Source organism: Camponotus floridanus, unplaced genomic scaffold (assembly GCF_003227725.1).
Source record: "Camponotus floridanus strain SB8 unplaced genomic scaffold, Cflo_v7.5 scaffold4, whole genome shotgun sequence".
NCBI lineage: Eukaryota > Metazoa > Arthropoda > Insecta > Hymenoptera > Formicidae > Camponotus > Camponotus floridanus.
This window is the reverse complement of record NW_020229547.1, coordinates 1,670,018-1,687,931: the sequence shown is the minus strand read 5'-3', so window position 1 is coordinate 1,687,931 and position 17,914 is coordinate 1,670,018. Positions and strand designations below refer to the sequence as shown.

The window sequence follows — 17,914 nt, the reverse complement described above, 5'->3', positions numbered from 1 at the left end:
ATAATTAAATCGATTCAAATCTTACATATTTAGGCAAAAACTCGGCATGCAAATTTAGTATTTGTCAAAGCGTTAAGTTCAATATAATTTGAAAGAATAGATAGAGTACGTTCTCTATTGTTAATCTCATAATGCATAACGGCAAATAAAAAATTAAAACGCATAGCCACAATGTATGTCTCGACGATCATAAAATCGATCGATGATGATTACACACTCATTGCTCAGCAACAATTCAGAGATCACTGCTTCAAAATGCTAATTTTTAATACATTTAGTAATAAAAAAAAACTAAAATATCACATTTATGTAAATGTGTTTGTTAAAACACAAAATTGCATAATCAAGATTAAATTAAGAAATGCGTTTCGCGTTAAACCTACGAAAAATGCTATCTCATTTTTCAAGTGTCATTGAATTTTATGACAATTATTAATGGTGGATCTACATTTTCAAAAGTCTAATATTCCTGATGGAACTTTTCTAAAAAATATTTCTAAAAAATATTTATTATATCCAAGAACTTTTCTAAAAAAAAAATTTATTTTAAGAAAAGAAAAATATATACACACATATTATATATATATATATAACGAATTTATATAATTTTTCATTATTAAAAAAATTAATATAAAAACTTATGTAAAAAATAAGTACATATAAAAAATATATACCAAATTAATATAGATTTTACTTTAATTATGTATATATATATATATAATATCAAATTAATATAAATTTTACTTTAATTATATATATATATATATAAAATAAAATTTAATTATATACGCATAATTAAAGTAAAACGTTATATACATATATGTATATATAATTATTACTTGATAAAACAATTAATTGGATTAGATTTTAAAATTGAAAAAAGATAATTTCAATTTCTGAAGCAATGCTTTATAATACAACCAAAAAACTTGATTAATATTTCAGTAGATCCGCCACTATTTATAATCTGTTACAGACATAGCATTTTTTATTACATCTTCCGCATGTAATTGTGATGTAAATTTAACATACAGTTTGCTAAAGCGTTAGGATAAATTCTCAAAACCATATCTTGATATACGAGGTATAAATAAAATAAAGATATAATAAAGAAGAGTGATTCCCTATTGTGCTTTTGTGTAGTTCATCAATTCTCATGCTCGTTTACTTGGATTTGACGCGTCGAGAGCACCAGGAAGCGGCTCTAACTAACATCGATAGAGTGCTTAGAAAGTAATGCACGATTATAACGAGTTTCGTTTTTTTCTTTTTTTTTTTAATACCGGCACACTGTTATTCGTTTCGACCGGCTCGAACAGACACAACAACGAGCACAAGGGACAGCGAAAAATTGAATAACCGACCTCTCGCGCGATTCGTCGTCTGATCGAATTAAGCCGCGCGATAATTAATCTACGATCGCGAAGCCTTTCTCGTCGGCGCGCTCATGCACACAATAATACGCATAGATGAACACGCAACGTACATATACATTTTACAATTCGTTAATCTTGACATCGTTAAGTGAGACGGTTATTCGGCATTGTATATGTATTTGTGTGTGTGTATGTGTGTGTGTGTGTATGTGACATGATTACATTGACGAAGAAAAATATTAGCGCGTATACTGTAGTTTTATTCGGATGATAGTTCAACGTCGTAAGCAACAACGAGTGAGACTTCAGTGCTAAACTTCGATGTCATCCCGTCGATTTTGCATCGACGACATACGAGAAGGAAAAACAGGTTCAGTACGTTCCTCTGCGTATAAACCCGTTTTCTTTATGTACAGTACAACTATGCCGGGAACGAGATTCGTCCTCGAGATAACAGGGACGACCACGTCTTGAGGTCTTCGCTTACTCGCAGAAAAGAATGTATTACAATAAGACGATTATTCCACTCGCGAGGGAGACGACTTCTCTTTAGCGATGGTGTAACATTGAGAATTCGAACAATTTCTAGACGCGCGACGCGAAAAAAAAATAGATCTTTTTCGATGGAACGTTTCGTTAGATCGGATTCACAACGTCCAGTTACGTTATCGCCAAGGAAAAGTCGGGAAGCAAAACGGTCCAGAAGACTCAAAGCCTCTCGCTAATATATTCCCTCTCCTCGACATCTCTGCTTATAAAACATGTATTACATATATGTGAAAATGTACATGTATCAATACATGTATTAATTAATTAATACCGGCTAGCGATTATTAATCATTCGCGCCGAATGTAGTAAATTACACGTCATCGAAGCTTTCGCAGACGAGAAAATGTAAATGCTATTAAACGTTTCCGTTTCCCTTTGAATCATCCACGATAACAAAATTATTTCATTAACAATTACTTAAAAAAAAAAAAAAAAAACACGAAAATCTGTCGTGCATCTTGTCTCGAAATTCATGCGAATCCTCCTAAGATCCCGGAAACTTGGAAATCTTGAAATGCCCAGGTTTTTCGAGGCCTTGAATCCCTGGATCTCTCGTTCTTTGACGATCGCGTGATACCATCGTAACGTGACGGGGCGCAATTTCTCTCCATCAGCGTGTACATATGACGATTATGTAATCACATATGTATGCACGCGCACGCACGCAATTATCGGAACTAGGACATCGTTTTAAAGCTCCATTCGAAATCACGAACATAGCGACAATAATATATAATATATTGGGCCCAGTTGTACTCGCGAAGCCCCTTTACGAAAGAAAAATCATCAGGCTTGATTACGGACTTTCGTTTCTCGCTCACATACGGCTCACGTTGCTTACATCTAACGCTGTTTTCGTTACGCGTGAATACGATCTCGATAGAGGAATGCGCGTGTCTGTCTAGCGACACATCGTCTTCCCTGTCCGCGTGCATTCTCCCCGATGATGGGAAAAAAATCATTCGTACGGCACGAACGAACCGCGATGATCGCCAACATCGGCGTCGGCAGGTACGATATAATAATCGGGAATACGTACGAACCGTGCGTTTCGAAAGTAACGCAAGTGCCTGAACGTTTAATTCAAGTAAGATCGATCGACACCGAAGATGAGCGTGTCTACGGAAACTCATTAGGCATTATTACTCGCGTGCGCGCTTCCTAGGATTAATAGGATCCTCGTGTGTGCTTGGTACACTTAAATTAATAATTTATCGAATATCTTATTCGCATCATCGTCATTATCAAAACAAACGATTCGTATAAAATTGCAGAGATAATCTGCCTTCGATCGACCCTACGCAATACTTTTCGGCTTCTCTAGAATCGACTCGCTCGACGATCGTGCTTCTGGCCGATCTTCCTAGCGACAATATGCTACGCTCATTCCCATCGAATGGAATGGATTGTAGGTATATAATACTTTGCGTGTTTGTATATAAGTATATAATATGACAATGTTCCTCGATGTTACCGTGTTCGAAAATATTGGAGAGCACCGAACACAAACGCATCAACAAATTAATGAATACCTCTCTCTTTGTTCGCACACGAGGTCGTATTCGCATAGCCGGCCTCTTTCCATTTCTATCTTCGCTTATACTCGCGTGTTTACGTGACGTGTGTGTGTACGTGTAAATTATTTCTTTTTAGGAACTTATACTACTCGTGGCCGCCGACGGTGACCCGACGACGACTTTTCGTTCGCGCGGGTTCGAGAAAATGCGTCTCCGTGTCGCGTGTCCGTGTCAAAATCAAACTATATACATATACATACTCGAGTTGTACTCCGATAATCTTGTGCGATCTTTGATTTCAGTCGACGATAAATTAAGATTTTTCTATCTCCCTTTCTCTCTCTCTCTTGCTCTCTCTATTATATAATTTACCTAAATGCGCGCTTGCTTCACCGTCAGCGGCAGATTTCATCTCCGAGCGGAGGAGGAACGCCAAGACCGCTGCAGCGTAAAAGTTGTCTACCTGCGGTGAGTCGAGAGGACCAACATTGTCTATAGGAAGCCGGCGAAGCGTGTCAGTAATCATTTGGCGCGTCAACGCGATCGCACGTGTCTCCGGTCTCCGCATCTCACTGTGGAATGTCGAAAGACGGAGCGGTTTTTGTGTAAAGGGAAAAAACTCTCTCCGCGCTAGCCACGATTCCGCGTTATTAAGAGCCACGATACACGTATGTGCGTTATCGAATAACGCGAAACGGCTATGGATCATATATTAAACCTTCGTGTATCGCGGCTCTTACAGGACGCGCGCGTCTGATTGCTGGCCGAGAAGAAAAAAAAAAGAAAAATAAACGTGCGTTGCAACCCACTTAGAGCGCGCGATCGAGATGAGCTGATCGGGTTGTCGTCTGCCTAGTTAGACCGGGCTATCTTGTCGAAAGATCTCGACAATCTCTCATATTTCATCTCTTTCTCTTTCGATACGATGCCAATAATCGACGAATTTTCCGTCGCGAGCGTCGAGGTCACCGGCTCCGTCTCCGAGGAATCGCTGGCGCGTCCAAGTTTGATCGATGCGCGCGCGTGGATTTCTGATTCTCTTCAGTCCTCTCTCTCTCTTTCTCTCTTTCGATTTTATCCTACTTTCTATCCATACTCGCCGATCTTCATCCACTCTCTCTCGAACACGCTTGTAAGATTTTCTACTTTATCACAGATGTTTTATTCTCGATTTGTTTTATAACGCCCTGTCTATGCTTACAGCTCACTCGGTAACATTCGATCAGGGATTCTCGTTTCGTGTTCCCTATATTTGTTGTTTGTATGCTGATGCGCTCTCGATATATATTTCCCGTGTTGATCTTACTCCCCTTATCCCTTGTATAGCCAACACGTGTTATAATCACAGCTCTCGGTCTCGCCGTTACGCGCAAGAAGACACGATCACACGCTAAGGCCTGCCTTAGTACAAAAATATACATTCGCTTCTTAAAAAATAGATCTTAGCATTCTGTACTGGCTAGCATTCGTTTGATATTTTACAGTATTTTGATTCTTGGCAGGCTGCTTTAAAGGGTTTAAGTGTATAATATCGGTTACGAGAACCTCGCCGTCGAGTGAGCTCTCTCAGGGCTTATTCCGATCTAAACGCTAGCTTGTGCACCATCCCTTTATTTTTGTTTCGCTTTCGCGACGCGCATATTCATAAGTATTCGAACGACTTCGAAGCGACGAGGCTAAGATGGAAAGAAAACGCGAAAAGGAGAAAGACGTTTAAAATACGCGAGAAATTGAAGAAAAATTATCATGTTCAACAATGGAACATATCGATGACTTTTGCAAAGAAGCTTCTTTTTTGCCTTCCATCCCTCGCCTTTTTTTTTATGAATATGGCGTCGACTATTCTTGCGCGACAACGTGCAGCTCGCTTGACTTGTGTTGTAATATACACCTCTTTCGGCAGGTTCAGTCTTATACTTGTGGTTTTGTCGTGTTATCATACACGTGGTTATTTAGTTGCGTTGTGCCCGCGTCAAACGGCTGCACGATTGCCTTCTACGATATTACTTAATACAGAGGACTCGCAGAGATGGTACTATCATATCACTTGATTTGTTTTCTACGATTCGCGGATATATCCATTATTACATTCAAACGCGTATTATCTCGCTTCGCATTTTCGATTAATTTTTCTCGTTCTTTCTCTATTCGCACGCTATTAAACTTGCTCACGCGCAATTGTCACATGGCTTTTTTTTCACACTTACATTTCTCTCTCTCTCTCTCTCTCTCGCTCATTTATCACACTCATACGCTGGACACCGCATCCCCGAATATATATTTTTTTTTCTTCTTCTTCTTTACGCGAAATTTCCGTTCGTTTGAAGGAAAAAACGAGAAGAAACGTAAAATTACACTTTATAAAGTTTTCGTCCTCTCCCGCACAGAATCGACGTTCATCGAACAATTTATGTTAGTACATTACGTATCCGCGTATCGTACAGTAATAACTACGATTCTCATGGAAACCCCTAGTTACATATTTCTCTCGTTTCGCGTTAGATTTTTTTCTCTCTCTACTCTCCTTTTGATGTAAAAATATACACGCGCGGAATACGAAATGAAAGGGCACTTGCACGAGCGTGATATACCTCAAGTTCGTAGCCGTTGTCCTGGCGAATGCGTATATATGCGTATACGCACGTTCGCGAGGACGCAACAGTTATAAGGTGATTATCTCTCTATGGTGGATGTCGCGTGACAGATTTTTCAATGAATTCACCCTTACCGCGACTCAGGTACATATTAAGGCCCGTTCATCTTGTATAACAGCTGGTCGTTTGTCGAAAAGAAACGTTTCTTTCTTCCCTTCTCTCTATTATATATTGTTTCTCATCTTTGTTCCGCTTTGTTTCTTTGCCTCTCCGCTTTTTCTCGTTACTCGTTTTCTCTTCGTGTATTCTTCCGCGCGCGATTCCGCGTTATTCGCGCGTGTATCCAGTGTCTCGAACGCATGGAGATGTATGTACAGAAACCACATATAAAAAACACAATATTACACATGACTACAAGTTACGATACACGATAATGTAATATATAATTATACAAGGGCTCGAAAAAAAAAAGTAAATAATCTCTCGAAATAGTAAACTGTGTGTATATACGGCTGCATTTTGGTATTTTATCTTTGTTACGGATCGCTCTGTCTCTCTCTCTCTCTCTCTCTTTCTTTCTTTCTTGTAAATACATTCTCAAAAAATCGTCAGCGTTAATTGTACGACAGAAATAGATGCGCACTGCGTCCGGATGTTGACGTGTTTAAAGTTCGACAGATAATACACAGTTATACATACATATACATATATATATATATACGATTAGCGACTAATACCTTCGATTTTACAGATACACACTTATATTCGTGTGTTCGTCAGCGGTCGCTAAGAGCACGGTGAGTATAGACAATTATATATTTAAGTATTACTCACATTCTCGATTGCTATTCATTATCACCTGTCGAAAGCTATACGTGAACAGCTGTATTTCGAGCGATTTTTTTTTTTCATTCTGCCCGCGCTTGTTTTACATCAAGCCGACTTTATTCGGTGCGCATACGTTAACATTTATACAAAAGCGTCCGATTGGTCTTGGTATTAAAAATAACCTCGGATCGCTATATCGATATTTCGCGCTCTTTTGTTGCCGTTTTCTTGATATTCTTTATATTCGTGTGCGCCGCTGCTTATTTAACTCTTCGCGAAGTTTTACTACAAGTTTGACTTTCGCACGTCATGCTCTTGGCGCTCGCTATTATCTAACTTCCCAGAGAATTGGAAAAATATGTTGTTGAACGCGCGTTTTTTTTTACTTACATACGTTTGGAATTTTGTTATTCTTTCCAATGGAAGATCACAAGATCCGAATCTCTTCTTTTCTCTTCGACGTGCTGCAGCTTTTTCTTTTTATGCTGGATAAAAGCCCTTTGCATATTCTTGCTTCAACTCTGCTAAACTTTAGACTTTTTTAAAATTTCTTTAAAAATCCACAATGCAGACTTTGCGGAATGCGATCTTGTTCATCAGCCATGTCGTCTTAATGCACAGCTCTCTTTGACCAGAATAGTATTGTTATATAAAATGTATTCTGGCTTCTTTTTCAATATTGATTTTATGAGCGATAAGGATAATTACCACTCTTAATGCCTTCATACATGTACGCATGATCATTCCTAGCATTACTTTATCTCAACATCAAAACGCGATTCATATGGTTTTCCATAAGAAGAAAGTTACAATACATATAAATCATCGAAGAGATCGTCTCTTTTAATTGAAGAGATCGTCTCATTGTTTGCAAATGTGTCGTAATTTGCATTGAATATACCATCAACAAGTCGAAATAGATCTACTTGACTATAGTTTATCACATTGATATACGAATCGACAAAAATATCGTAATCGAGGAGAAGATTATATGTGCGTTTAACTCTCTATATCTTTCATTGTACCCAGTAGAATTCTCAACTCGGCGAAACGATAATGTCGTTGATAACGAGATTCAAACTTATTCGCATGTTTCATCTATAATTTCTCGTTAAACAAAAAAATCTCGTAGAAGAATAAAAGATGCAATTCGATAACATTACTTGTAAGAATGTTGGTGGTCTGGAAACGATTGTTGAATAATCACACTGAGTAGAAATTTTCCTCGGTTTCTCATTGAGAATTATTTCTGATCATTGAGAACCAATGGCATAATTACTTCTCTGCTGTCGCCTTTGAAAGGATCCAATATCACCATCGGTAGCTCCGAGTCGCTCAATGGCATCCAATGTAAACCCATTATACCTCGGATTTCCTATAAATATTAATAATGAATAATATATTAATAAATATTCTTAACATTTTAACATTCTCTATTTCAATTTTGCAATTGTTATTTCTTTAATTTTACAGAATAAATCATCAAAAGTTTGATATAAAAAAAGTTTCACTTTACAGTAAAATTGTTTATACTCACGTGCGTGATACTTTCAGCTGTGTGCCATGATTTACTTTCAGATGTGATATCACTTTTTGCGAATACCAATAATTTAAGAGTGTTGCCTCTGAGACGCGCGATAGCTAATAAATTCTCTTGATAATATTTGTGACCTAAGAACACCATCTTTGTAAGTTTAGTACATTTCCACGCCACTAATACCAAGGGATCTGGACTGTGTATAATAGAATCATATATATATTATATTTTAGCTGAAGAAAATACAGTAAAGAAAAGTGCAAAGATATTTCTTACCTATTTGGATCATTTGGATCAAATGTAGCTGGCATCTGTTTCACACGATCTATCGAGTCTATCCATGTCAATGATCTCAGTGTGTGTGAATACCACATTGATAATCGAAGCAATGCCCTGTTATTAACATTTTCACAGAATAACACTTTCAAATGCGTCAGTGGCATAGCAGGACAGAATATATCGGTATGTAAAACCTTAACGCCGGCATAAGAATGTATAAGGTTGAGCCTTAATTCACATTGTGGACTGTGAAAGAAATATTTTTTATGTATGTTTCTTTACTGGTATATATTATTCTTGTTGGAAATAAGACATAATCCTAATCTAATATGTCTAGCTAGTGCAACAATTACTATATAACTTACTTCTTTTGACTAAACATTTGCCAAGCTGTATTTGTTGTTCCCGGATAATCGTTTTTCCAGCCATGTACGTGAATCACAAGTCTTTGCATACATCCATTGTCTAACGCTTTTAATAAAGAATCACTGACAAACTCATAATCTAGAGTTAAGACAGATAATCTGATAAACGAATTAAAAATAGTATTATCGAGCTCGAAAAAATCATAATAATCAGGGTCATCTTTAACAGATGCTAGACTAAGATGCGTTAGATGTTTGGCATGATGAAGACGAAGAGGTTCCAAAATTACAAACATATTCATTATCAACTCTTCCGAGCATCCTAGACTTAGGGCCTCCAGGTAATTAGAAGTCTCGATAATATTTGCTATAGATTCTATTAATGTGAAACGGTAGCAGTTACTGAAAAATAAACAATATAAGTTTATCAAATGTAATGTATAAAGCTGATTTGTATATTGATCAATTATTGGTCAATTTATCAATACCTGTCATCTTCGTTGTCAAAAGGAAAGTCGTAGGCATTGCTATTAAATTCCAAAAACAATTTTCTCAATTGTTTATTATGACTTAATTGTTTCAAAAGCTTATACGTTTCACCCACGTAATCAATGTGAATGGGTTTATCCCAACGAATCGTAGCTTCGTGTACACTCAAAGCAAAATAATTTGCCAAAGATCTGTAATAAAACATACAATATACTGTGTAATTTTTAATGAATATATATAAATAAACAAAAAAGCTGATTCTACAAACCGAGCCCACAAAACACTGTCTTCATCTCTGAACACAAAAGTGATTTTTTTCCAAAAACTTGGATGGAACAAAGTGTACCTCCAATTTCTGCACACCTGCACAAATTGAACAACAAGCCTACTAAACAAACCTTGTATTAATTAACATAAATATTAATTAATCAATATATGATATATTATTCTAAATTGTTATAGATAATGTTATAAATAAATTGTAAATAATTATACATGAAAATTATAATTAATAGACATTTTACTATATTCAACATAATTATATTAATATAAGTAATTTTGATGCATAAAAAATACAATACACAATGACTTTTATCGCGTATCTAATATAAACCATTTTTATTATATTTTAAATATAAAATTTATATAAAGAAAACATTTTTCATCTTCTCTTGAGTCATTGCATCGGCTTTTTTTTCGAACCACATTAAAGACGTAATTTTTTATCATATATAAATATAATAATAAAGTTTGTCATTATAAATAATCGTGACTTTTGACATTTCAAGGCTAAATATCCACTATTTCGCTACTAATAGCATAAAAAGGAAACGTAACGAAACAAATCGTGACTCACATACACAAGGATCGTGTATCAAACTCCTAACCACGCAAGTAAGCAATGCAATATGTAATGTCAAACGTGATAGTGAATCCTCTTATTGGTATGTACCATCGTATATAAGAAGCGTTCTTGTGATTGACACGCGACTTTTATCAGCCAGACAATGTCAGGTCAGTTTACGGTACAAACGATCGAGACACTGAGAGAACGAAGAAAAGAAAACACAAGACTTTCTCTCTCTCTCCCCCCTCCCTCACTCTCTCTCTCTCTCTCTCTCATTCTTTCTCTCTCTCTCTCTCTCTCTCATTCACTCTTTCTCTCTCTGTCTCTCTCTGTCACTCTGATCTTCCCATCTACTTACCTGGGAGGCTCTTATTCTGGTCTCGTGTGACAAGTACGAGAATATCTCCTGCAAAATAACGCTGGGCAGATTGTTCCAGGACGGGCCGTGGTAATCCTCTTGCGCCATTTCTGTCATACGATTCGCAGACTTGTAGGACGAACAGCTGTTTGCCGCATTCAGCGAAGACAGCTGCCCCTCGCACTTTCTTGACGTCGCCTCCTCCGTCGCCGCGTCCCCGTCGTTCACCGTCACTGCCGTCATCGTCGTCGTTGTTGCCGCGGCGGTGCCGCTGGCCTTCTTGTCGGCCCTGAATCTCTCCAATCGCACATCGAACGTCCCGTCGCAGGCGCGCATCATATTCAACCAACCGAGCGGTTCGAATCGCGATCCATCCGCTACTACGTCGTTCGACCCGTTGTCGACTGCGACCGCGCCGGGATTTACAGAAGAGACGGGCATATACTCTGGAATGGAATATGCGCGCCAGTTCCCCCCCTCCCTCTCCCCCTCTCGCCGCTACCACCTTTCAATGTTTATACCCCCGACTCTCGCGCGATAGCGACCTCCAACAACGCGGGCTCGCTCACTTTCGCGCTCCAACTGTCACCTATCCGTCTCCTCTCCGCGTGTTTGTGTATCGTGCACACATGCGTGACGTCACGCACGTGTGTGACACGATTGGCTTCTCTCACCTCGATTAACCCGTGGTATTTCCTTTTAAAAGATCTATCGCAAAATAAAAAAATGCCCGAGATCAGGACATTCTCTCTCTCTCTCTCTCCCTCTCTTTCTTTCTCTCTCCCCCCTCTCTGTGAGAAAAAAAATAGATCGAGTAATTTAAATATTATATTGCGAAACTTGAAAAATGACATGTTTTCAGAAGTATAAAGTCTTTAAGAAAATTATCAGACAATTAATTTTTTTTTGGAAAATTGAAAAAAAGCCAGGTTTTTATCGAAATCGTTACTCCGAATCAATTAAAATTAATCGTGAAGTATATTTATATAAGTGTTTAATTTATATCTTTTGCTCTCAATAGTTCGCCAGTAAATATTATCGGTATTTTACGTACAATAAAACATACGCACAACATCGGTACTTTACGTACAATAAAATATACGCGTCTTTTAATACTTGAAAAAGTTGTTAAGAAAATGTTTTTCGATAAAAGACAAGAATTGAAGCAAGAAATCTGATTTAAATTTTTCTATTAAATTACGATATTAGAGGAGCACAAGTTTTGTTTTTCTTGTTCGGGATTTTAGCAGCGATTAAGAAAAATGAAGAAAGCACAAATTGAAAAAGATTATCTTTTCACGAATATCTAAATTTCATCAACTTTGCGACTAATCTCTTAAAAAAACATGATTGCAGGAGATGTTTGCATAATCTTCAATTCATGTTATTTTAATTTCCTTAAATTTAATCGTGAAATTTAAATCCGCAAGTCGCTTCGGTTTACTTCTTGCCACAATATATTCTCCTAATAACTTTGAAGACTTTTGGAGATTATTATTGCACGTAAACTGCAGCTTATCATAAATTGACATTCCTTCGCATTCGCAATATTTCCTTTCGTATAACATAATCTTTTATCGTTGAATATCATTTTAATAATAAAGAGCCTCATTCGCAGAATTCTATTTCGAGTAGATTTAACTCCACTTAAATGACATCACTTACGTTGAAGCGATCAAATATAAATCAATTAATCTGACGATAACATCTTTTTAACAATCTATCCAGGGTGTATCTTAAAAGGTTCCCACTAAGCAAATAGCGTTATTCCTGATTAAAAATCAAATCGAAAAGTCCTGAATCATTTTTTTTTCCAAGATTCATTAAATAATTAATCAGATTTAAATATTAAAAAGATTTCTGAAAAGATGAATTGTTTAAAAATTAACACAAAACAGTTTATTTTTTTTGCTTATCCAAATCTTCATATGTTGATAACGAGGAAGTTTGTCTTTTTATTGACGTGACTTTACTCATTAATTACTGCTTTATTAAGCATATTATGGAAAAAAATGGTTCAGGACTTTTCGATTCGGTTTTTAATCAGGAATAACACTACTTAGTGAGAGCTTTTTAAGATACACTCTGTGTATCTTATAATTAATTATTTCTACAATTATAACTATTATAATTATTATCAATCTATATAATATATGAGTAATCACCTATTAATTCTGCGAAAGAAGAAACAAGATCCCAGACATGTGGAAATGCGAGGTGTTTTTCATCTCTTCGCGTAATTTTCTACGTAAAGATGCGTACACGTCTGATTCGTTATCGTATTAATTTACATATCGCGATAACGAGACAATACGAGCCGTGTGTTATTATCCATACGGTGACGCGATGCACGGTAGCACGTGACAGATGTGGAGGAACCTTAACGCGGGACACGTGCGAGCGCGGGGCGTCGCGCGAGAATGACACGGAACTGTCATCGAAGGCCGCCCCGCGTGGAAACAGCTGGTGTGATTCGCGAGGAAGCGTGACAGAGCACGTCTAGTTGTGTACGCCGGGCGGCGGACGACATGGACATCGCGCTGAAGCGTCGTGTTGTCACGTCGTAAGGGAAGAAAAATCATCATCGTCGTCGTCGTCATTTAAATGACACGGCACGATGACGCGCTCGAAGATTCAGAAGATGAAGTTTTTCGTATTCCTGCTCATCTTCCTGCTGGCACAGACGGCAATCTGCGACGGAAGTTTCCGGGAGAAGAGAGACGTGGATAAAGAGAATAAGGTCAACAAGGAAACCAGTAAGAATCTCGACGCGCGGATTCAACAGAGCGCGACCGGGTCGTCCTCCGAGGCGAAGAAGCCGGCGACCGATGGCAACAAGACACACGACAATATAACCTCAAAGCCGTCGCCGGACATCAACGCGAATAAAACGCACATCGCGGACAACGAGGTTGGTATCTTCGTATCAGAGATAAGGATAGTCATCATGAAAATTTCCTTGTCTCGTGAGTAATCTTCGCCAATTATCTCTGTTTATCAATAATGACTTGATGTATCTTGATGTAGACATCCAGCGAGGACCATGCGACCTTCAATGCTGGTGCTCTCGTACGCGGTTTCTTGGTCTTTGTAGGACTAAGCATCCTTGTCATGGCCTACATCGTGTTCCGTAGCTTTAGGTGAGTTTAATGGATTTAGTAGTAAGGATGATACATTGATCAGTCTTCAGTTTGGAAGTTTAACTGGTTGTTATTGGCAGGTTAAGTAAAACGCGAGCCCAGCTAGTTCGAAAGTATGGTGTCCTCACGCACAGGCAGGATGTCGAGATGCGACCGTTGCCATTGGAGGAGGAAGATGATGAAGATACAACTGTTTTCGATGCGAGCAACGTCGTGACAAATAGCATTCAGCATCAAAACGCGTAAAAGTTTTCGCGTAAAGAACTACACCATTGTGCTATTTTATATATCATACTGTGTAATGTTGCTCTTGAGACACCACAACCTTAGTAATATTTGAATAATTCGTGATCCGTTGAAGTAAGTACACAAGAGGAGGACTATCAGAGTTCGGAGGCAGGTTTAAGACACTTTTCAGCATTTTGAATAAAATAAAATTTGCTTTGTGCAACAAGATTATTATCAAATACGCATCTGTGATGCACTTATCATTGACATATTATGCTTGTCAGCAATAGATGTACTTTTCCTAACAAGAAAAGAAATCCAAGATATTTCTATCAATATTCTCCACCCTATTATAATGCTATGTGATAATGTGAAATTTTAGATACGTATCTCTCATCTGCGAGTTAATGAAAGAGTTATCGGGTGGCTATATCTCTACTCTTATACAGATTATATTTTAATTAATCTACGTTGTTATATAATTAAAATTATACAAATACAGATTGTCTCTATTTTCTTTAATACTACACATTAATAAAAATTATGTACAAAACTTTATTCCAAATATGCGTAAATATCATTTGAGATACATTTCTATTGGAAAAATATAAAGATAAAATTGAAAAAAAAAAAACTGATTAAATATTTTGCTAATAAGATATATATTTTGAATAATCAAAGATACATTATTATATTATTACTATTATTAGAATAAAATTTAATAATACTTTTCTAATAATGTATCATTGTTTTATTAACAGTATATATATATATATATATATATATATATATATATATATTCATGCTGTTTATATAATGTTCTATAAAAATACATAAGAATTATTCATCTATAATTTATCATAGATATCCATGTTCAACACCATGAACTATTACATCTGCCAATCTTTGTCTTCCAATTGACGTTTTAATATTAGACACTGTCCATACATCAGAAATATTCACAGCTTCATCATTCTTAATGATATCGTCTAAATCGAATGCTTCAGATGGATCCAATAGGCCAAATGGAATTGATTCAAGTGAAAATACTAGTCCAAAAAAAAAGAATTCCTTAACCTGCAATTTATATGGATTAATATATCACTTTTGCTCCTTATTAATTTTAAATAGAAAATAGACATTTTACCTCTTTCATAAATAAATCCCATGGATAAATTTTTTCTGGATCAGATCCAAGAGATTTAATAGCATTGCTCAATTCGGAATGATAAGTTTTCAATATATCATCGAAATACTGATCGCGAAATGATTTCAAAGTGCACGAATAAATTAAGAATGATAAATCCGTGATAGGATTACTCCAACGCGCAAGTTGAAAGTCGAGCAATAACGCTTCCTTTTGATCTTGCCCGATGTCTCGTACAAGAAAGTTTGGAGCCCAACAATCACCTGCGCATATAACAGACGTAGGGGCGTCTTTCTTGTCACAGCATTTGCTGCACATATGGTACAATTCACCTAATTCATAGGAATTAAATTGTTTTTCAGCTTTACTGTTTGGATATTCAATAGCTAACGCATGTTTAGCAACACCCACAAGTCTTTCCTATATAAAAAAAACTACTTTAATAATTAAATCATATAAAATTATACAATGTAGTAATATTACTTACATGAAATCTTTGATACCAATTCCAGTTATCAAAGTAAGTTTCATTTAAATTACTTGCAAGTTTTATAAATTCCTCTTTCTTCTGATCTCTATATGCAAATGAGATTGCATGAAATCTTGCTAATGCTTTTAACATCACTGTACATTCTGACCAATCCATGCAGTTTTGTCTGGATGCAGGTCCAAATCCTAGGAAAGAAACATCTTCCAAGACAATAAAATCGTTTTCACCATCTGCATAAGAAATTAAATGACGTGGTATGCGCAATAGATTGCTTTGTCCTTTGTCTGCTAGAAATTTCTCAAATTTGGGGACAATCTATAAAAAAAAACAAGTGTCCGAGATTAAAATATTAATAAAGAAATTTATTCATTGATTACATAATACTATTTTTTCAATAATATATATATTTTTTATTACTAAGAAAAGTAAGTTATATATTCTTACCTGTGTATAAAATATGATTTCATTGCGGAAAAAGTCTGCACTTCTAAAAGTCTTTCTTCTGCCAATGTTCTTTGGAATCGACTTGACGACAAAATTAATTTGTACATGTTGTTGTGGGTCACTATCTATAATACCATATATTTTACCCTTATTGACAGTTGACAAATAGCTGTCACCTTTAGTAAATCCTTCGCCAAAATCCCAATCTGTCAGTTGTACTTTTTTCCCATTATATTCCTTACAGAGAATATCTGTCAGCAGCTCTTCCGTAAACTTGTCACTCACTTCATTCAAATTGATGCGATTCTTACTTTGACTCATGATTTTTTTCTAGAGCTTTTCAAGAAACTACTTGATATGAAATTTATACAGTAATACTTTGAAAAGAAATACTGGTGTGTTTTTAGGGTTTAATACAATATTTATATTAATATGAATATTCCCAGAGATGTATTTACAATAATGTGTTCACTTATTACAATCTACGTTGTGATATTTTTCAGTAAGTTAATAGACATATGTAATTAAGAGAACGACACTGAAATAATATTTAAGGAAAGATGAAATCCCTATGGTTTATACAACTGTTATCTCGAACGCGATTTAATTCTTTTCTAATGATAAGATGTATAATTTACGATAAGTTCTTTATCATTTCTGGGCATTTAATCGTTTTTTTTACAAAGCTTGATACGACACGTTTGATATGAAAACACTCGCACTTGATGTATATCTGCAAGTTGTATTTGTTCTTCGTTGACGGAATAAGTTTTTCTCGCCAGAGAAAAAAGACGCTTATCTTATTAATTTTATTTTCCACATCTATGATTACTGCAAAAAAGTAAATATCCTTACGCATGCACTTGCCACGCGACACTATCGAGTGGAATTTTCCATCATGAAAGAACTCCTCTTATTGAGAATCGCTATTCACAGATGGAGAAGGGAGAATAAATTGGGACGATTAGTTGGAAGGCCACAAATCACAATCATGCTCATATTTCTTTGTGTCATAACTTGCATTGTAAAATGCGCGCGCAAGTTTTTATCGATTTCTCGTGAATGCATATCGATTTGTTAAGTAAAAACATAACCTTTAGTATAATTAGATTGATAAGGTGAATTCAGAAAGATTATGCATACCTGAAAGATAAGATTAATATTTTTAAGTGAGATAATTTGATTTATTATCTGGTCTCCACAAAAAAATGGGAAGAATCATTGATTATAAAATCAATAGAAGAAAAAGAACTGTTGATGTATTGATTCTGATATGTTACTGTTGATTGTTGTATGATAATTAACGTAGAAATAATAATTGTAGAAATGACAAACGTATCGATCCGTTTAAATTTTCTTCATTGTTCAGTTCAATTCTTTTTATAGTTGTTATTGAGACAATTACTTGTTACGTAAATATTTGCTAATCAACACAACCGGTTCTTTTTTATCGATTCTTCTTGTGTTGAGATCTTTTACATCCGTATAATTAATCTGTTGATAAATGTCTGTGAAAAATGACAAAATAAATCATAGAAAATCTATCAACTTTATTGGAATTAATCTTTGAAGAGTTCAAGGTAAAATTTTACCCCTTTTAAATAAATACTTTATAAAATTATGTTTGAAGGATTTATTATATATATATATATATATATATATATATATATATATATATATATATATAAGAGGTAAAGTAATATATTAAATATTGAAAACATTACA

The 17,914-nt window shown here is 35.8% G+C and overlaps 3 protein-coding genes across 3 annotated transcripts; 1 reads left to right on the top strand and 2 right to left on the bottom strand.

The window, feature by feature from the left end:
* Positions 1-1,267: 1,267 nt before the first annotated feature.
* On the bottom strand, positions 1,268-11,471 carry LOC105253024 (F-box only protein 33). The gene is made up of 7 exons (XM_011260768.3): positions 10,741-11,471; positions 9,804-9,898; positions 9,535-9,726; positions 9,047-9,448; positions 8,679-8,927; positions 8,403-8,598; positions 1,268-8,240 (listed from the first exon to the last, which is right to left on the bottom strand). The coding sequence occupies exons 1-7, from the start codon at positions 11,179-11,181 to the stop codon at positions 8,109-8,111; spliced, it is 1,707 nt and encodes a 568-aa protein (XP_011259070.1). The 5' UTR covers positions 11,182-11,471; the 3' UTR covers positions 1,268-8,108.
* Positions 11,472-13,115: 1,644 nt separating this feature from the next.
* Positions 13,116-14,421, top strand: LOC105253025 (membrane protein FAM174B). Its single transcript, XM_011260769.3, has 3 exons — positions 13,116-13,651; positions 13,768-13,880; positions 13,961-14,421. The coding sequence occupies exons 1-3, from the start codon at positions 13,358-13,360 to the stop codon at positions 14,124-14,126; spliced, it is 573 nt and encodes a 190-aa protein (XP_011259071.1). The 5' UTR covers positions 13,116-13,357; the 3' UTR covers positions 14,127-14,421.
* A 495-nt stretch (positions 14,422-14,916) lies between these two features.
* On the bottom strand, positions 14,917-17,337 carry LOC105253027. The gene is made up of 4 exons (XM_011260771.3): positions 16,190-17,337; positions 15,743-16,060; positions 15,256-15,675; positions 14,917-15,185 (listed from the first exon to the last, which is right to left on the bottom strand). Exons 1-4 carry the CDS (start codon positions 16,508-16,510, stop codon positions 14,967-14,969), a joined length of 1,278 nt encoding a protein of 425 aa, XP_011259073.2. The 5' UTR covers positions 16,511-17,337; the 3' UTR covers positions 14,917-14,966.
* Between the last annotated feature and the right edge of the window lie 577 nt (positions 17,338-17,914).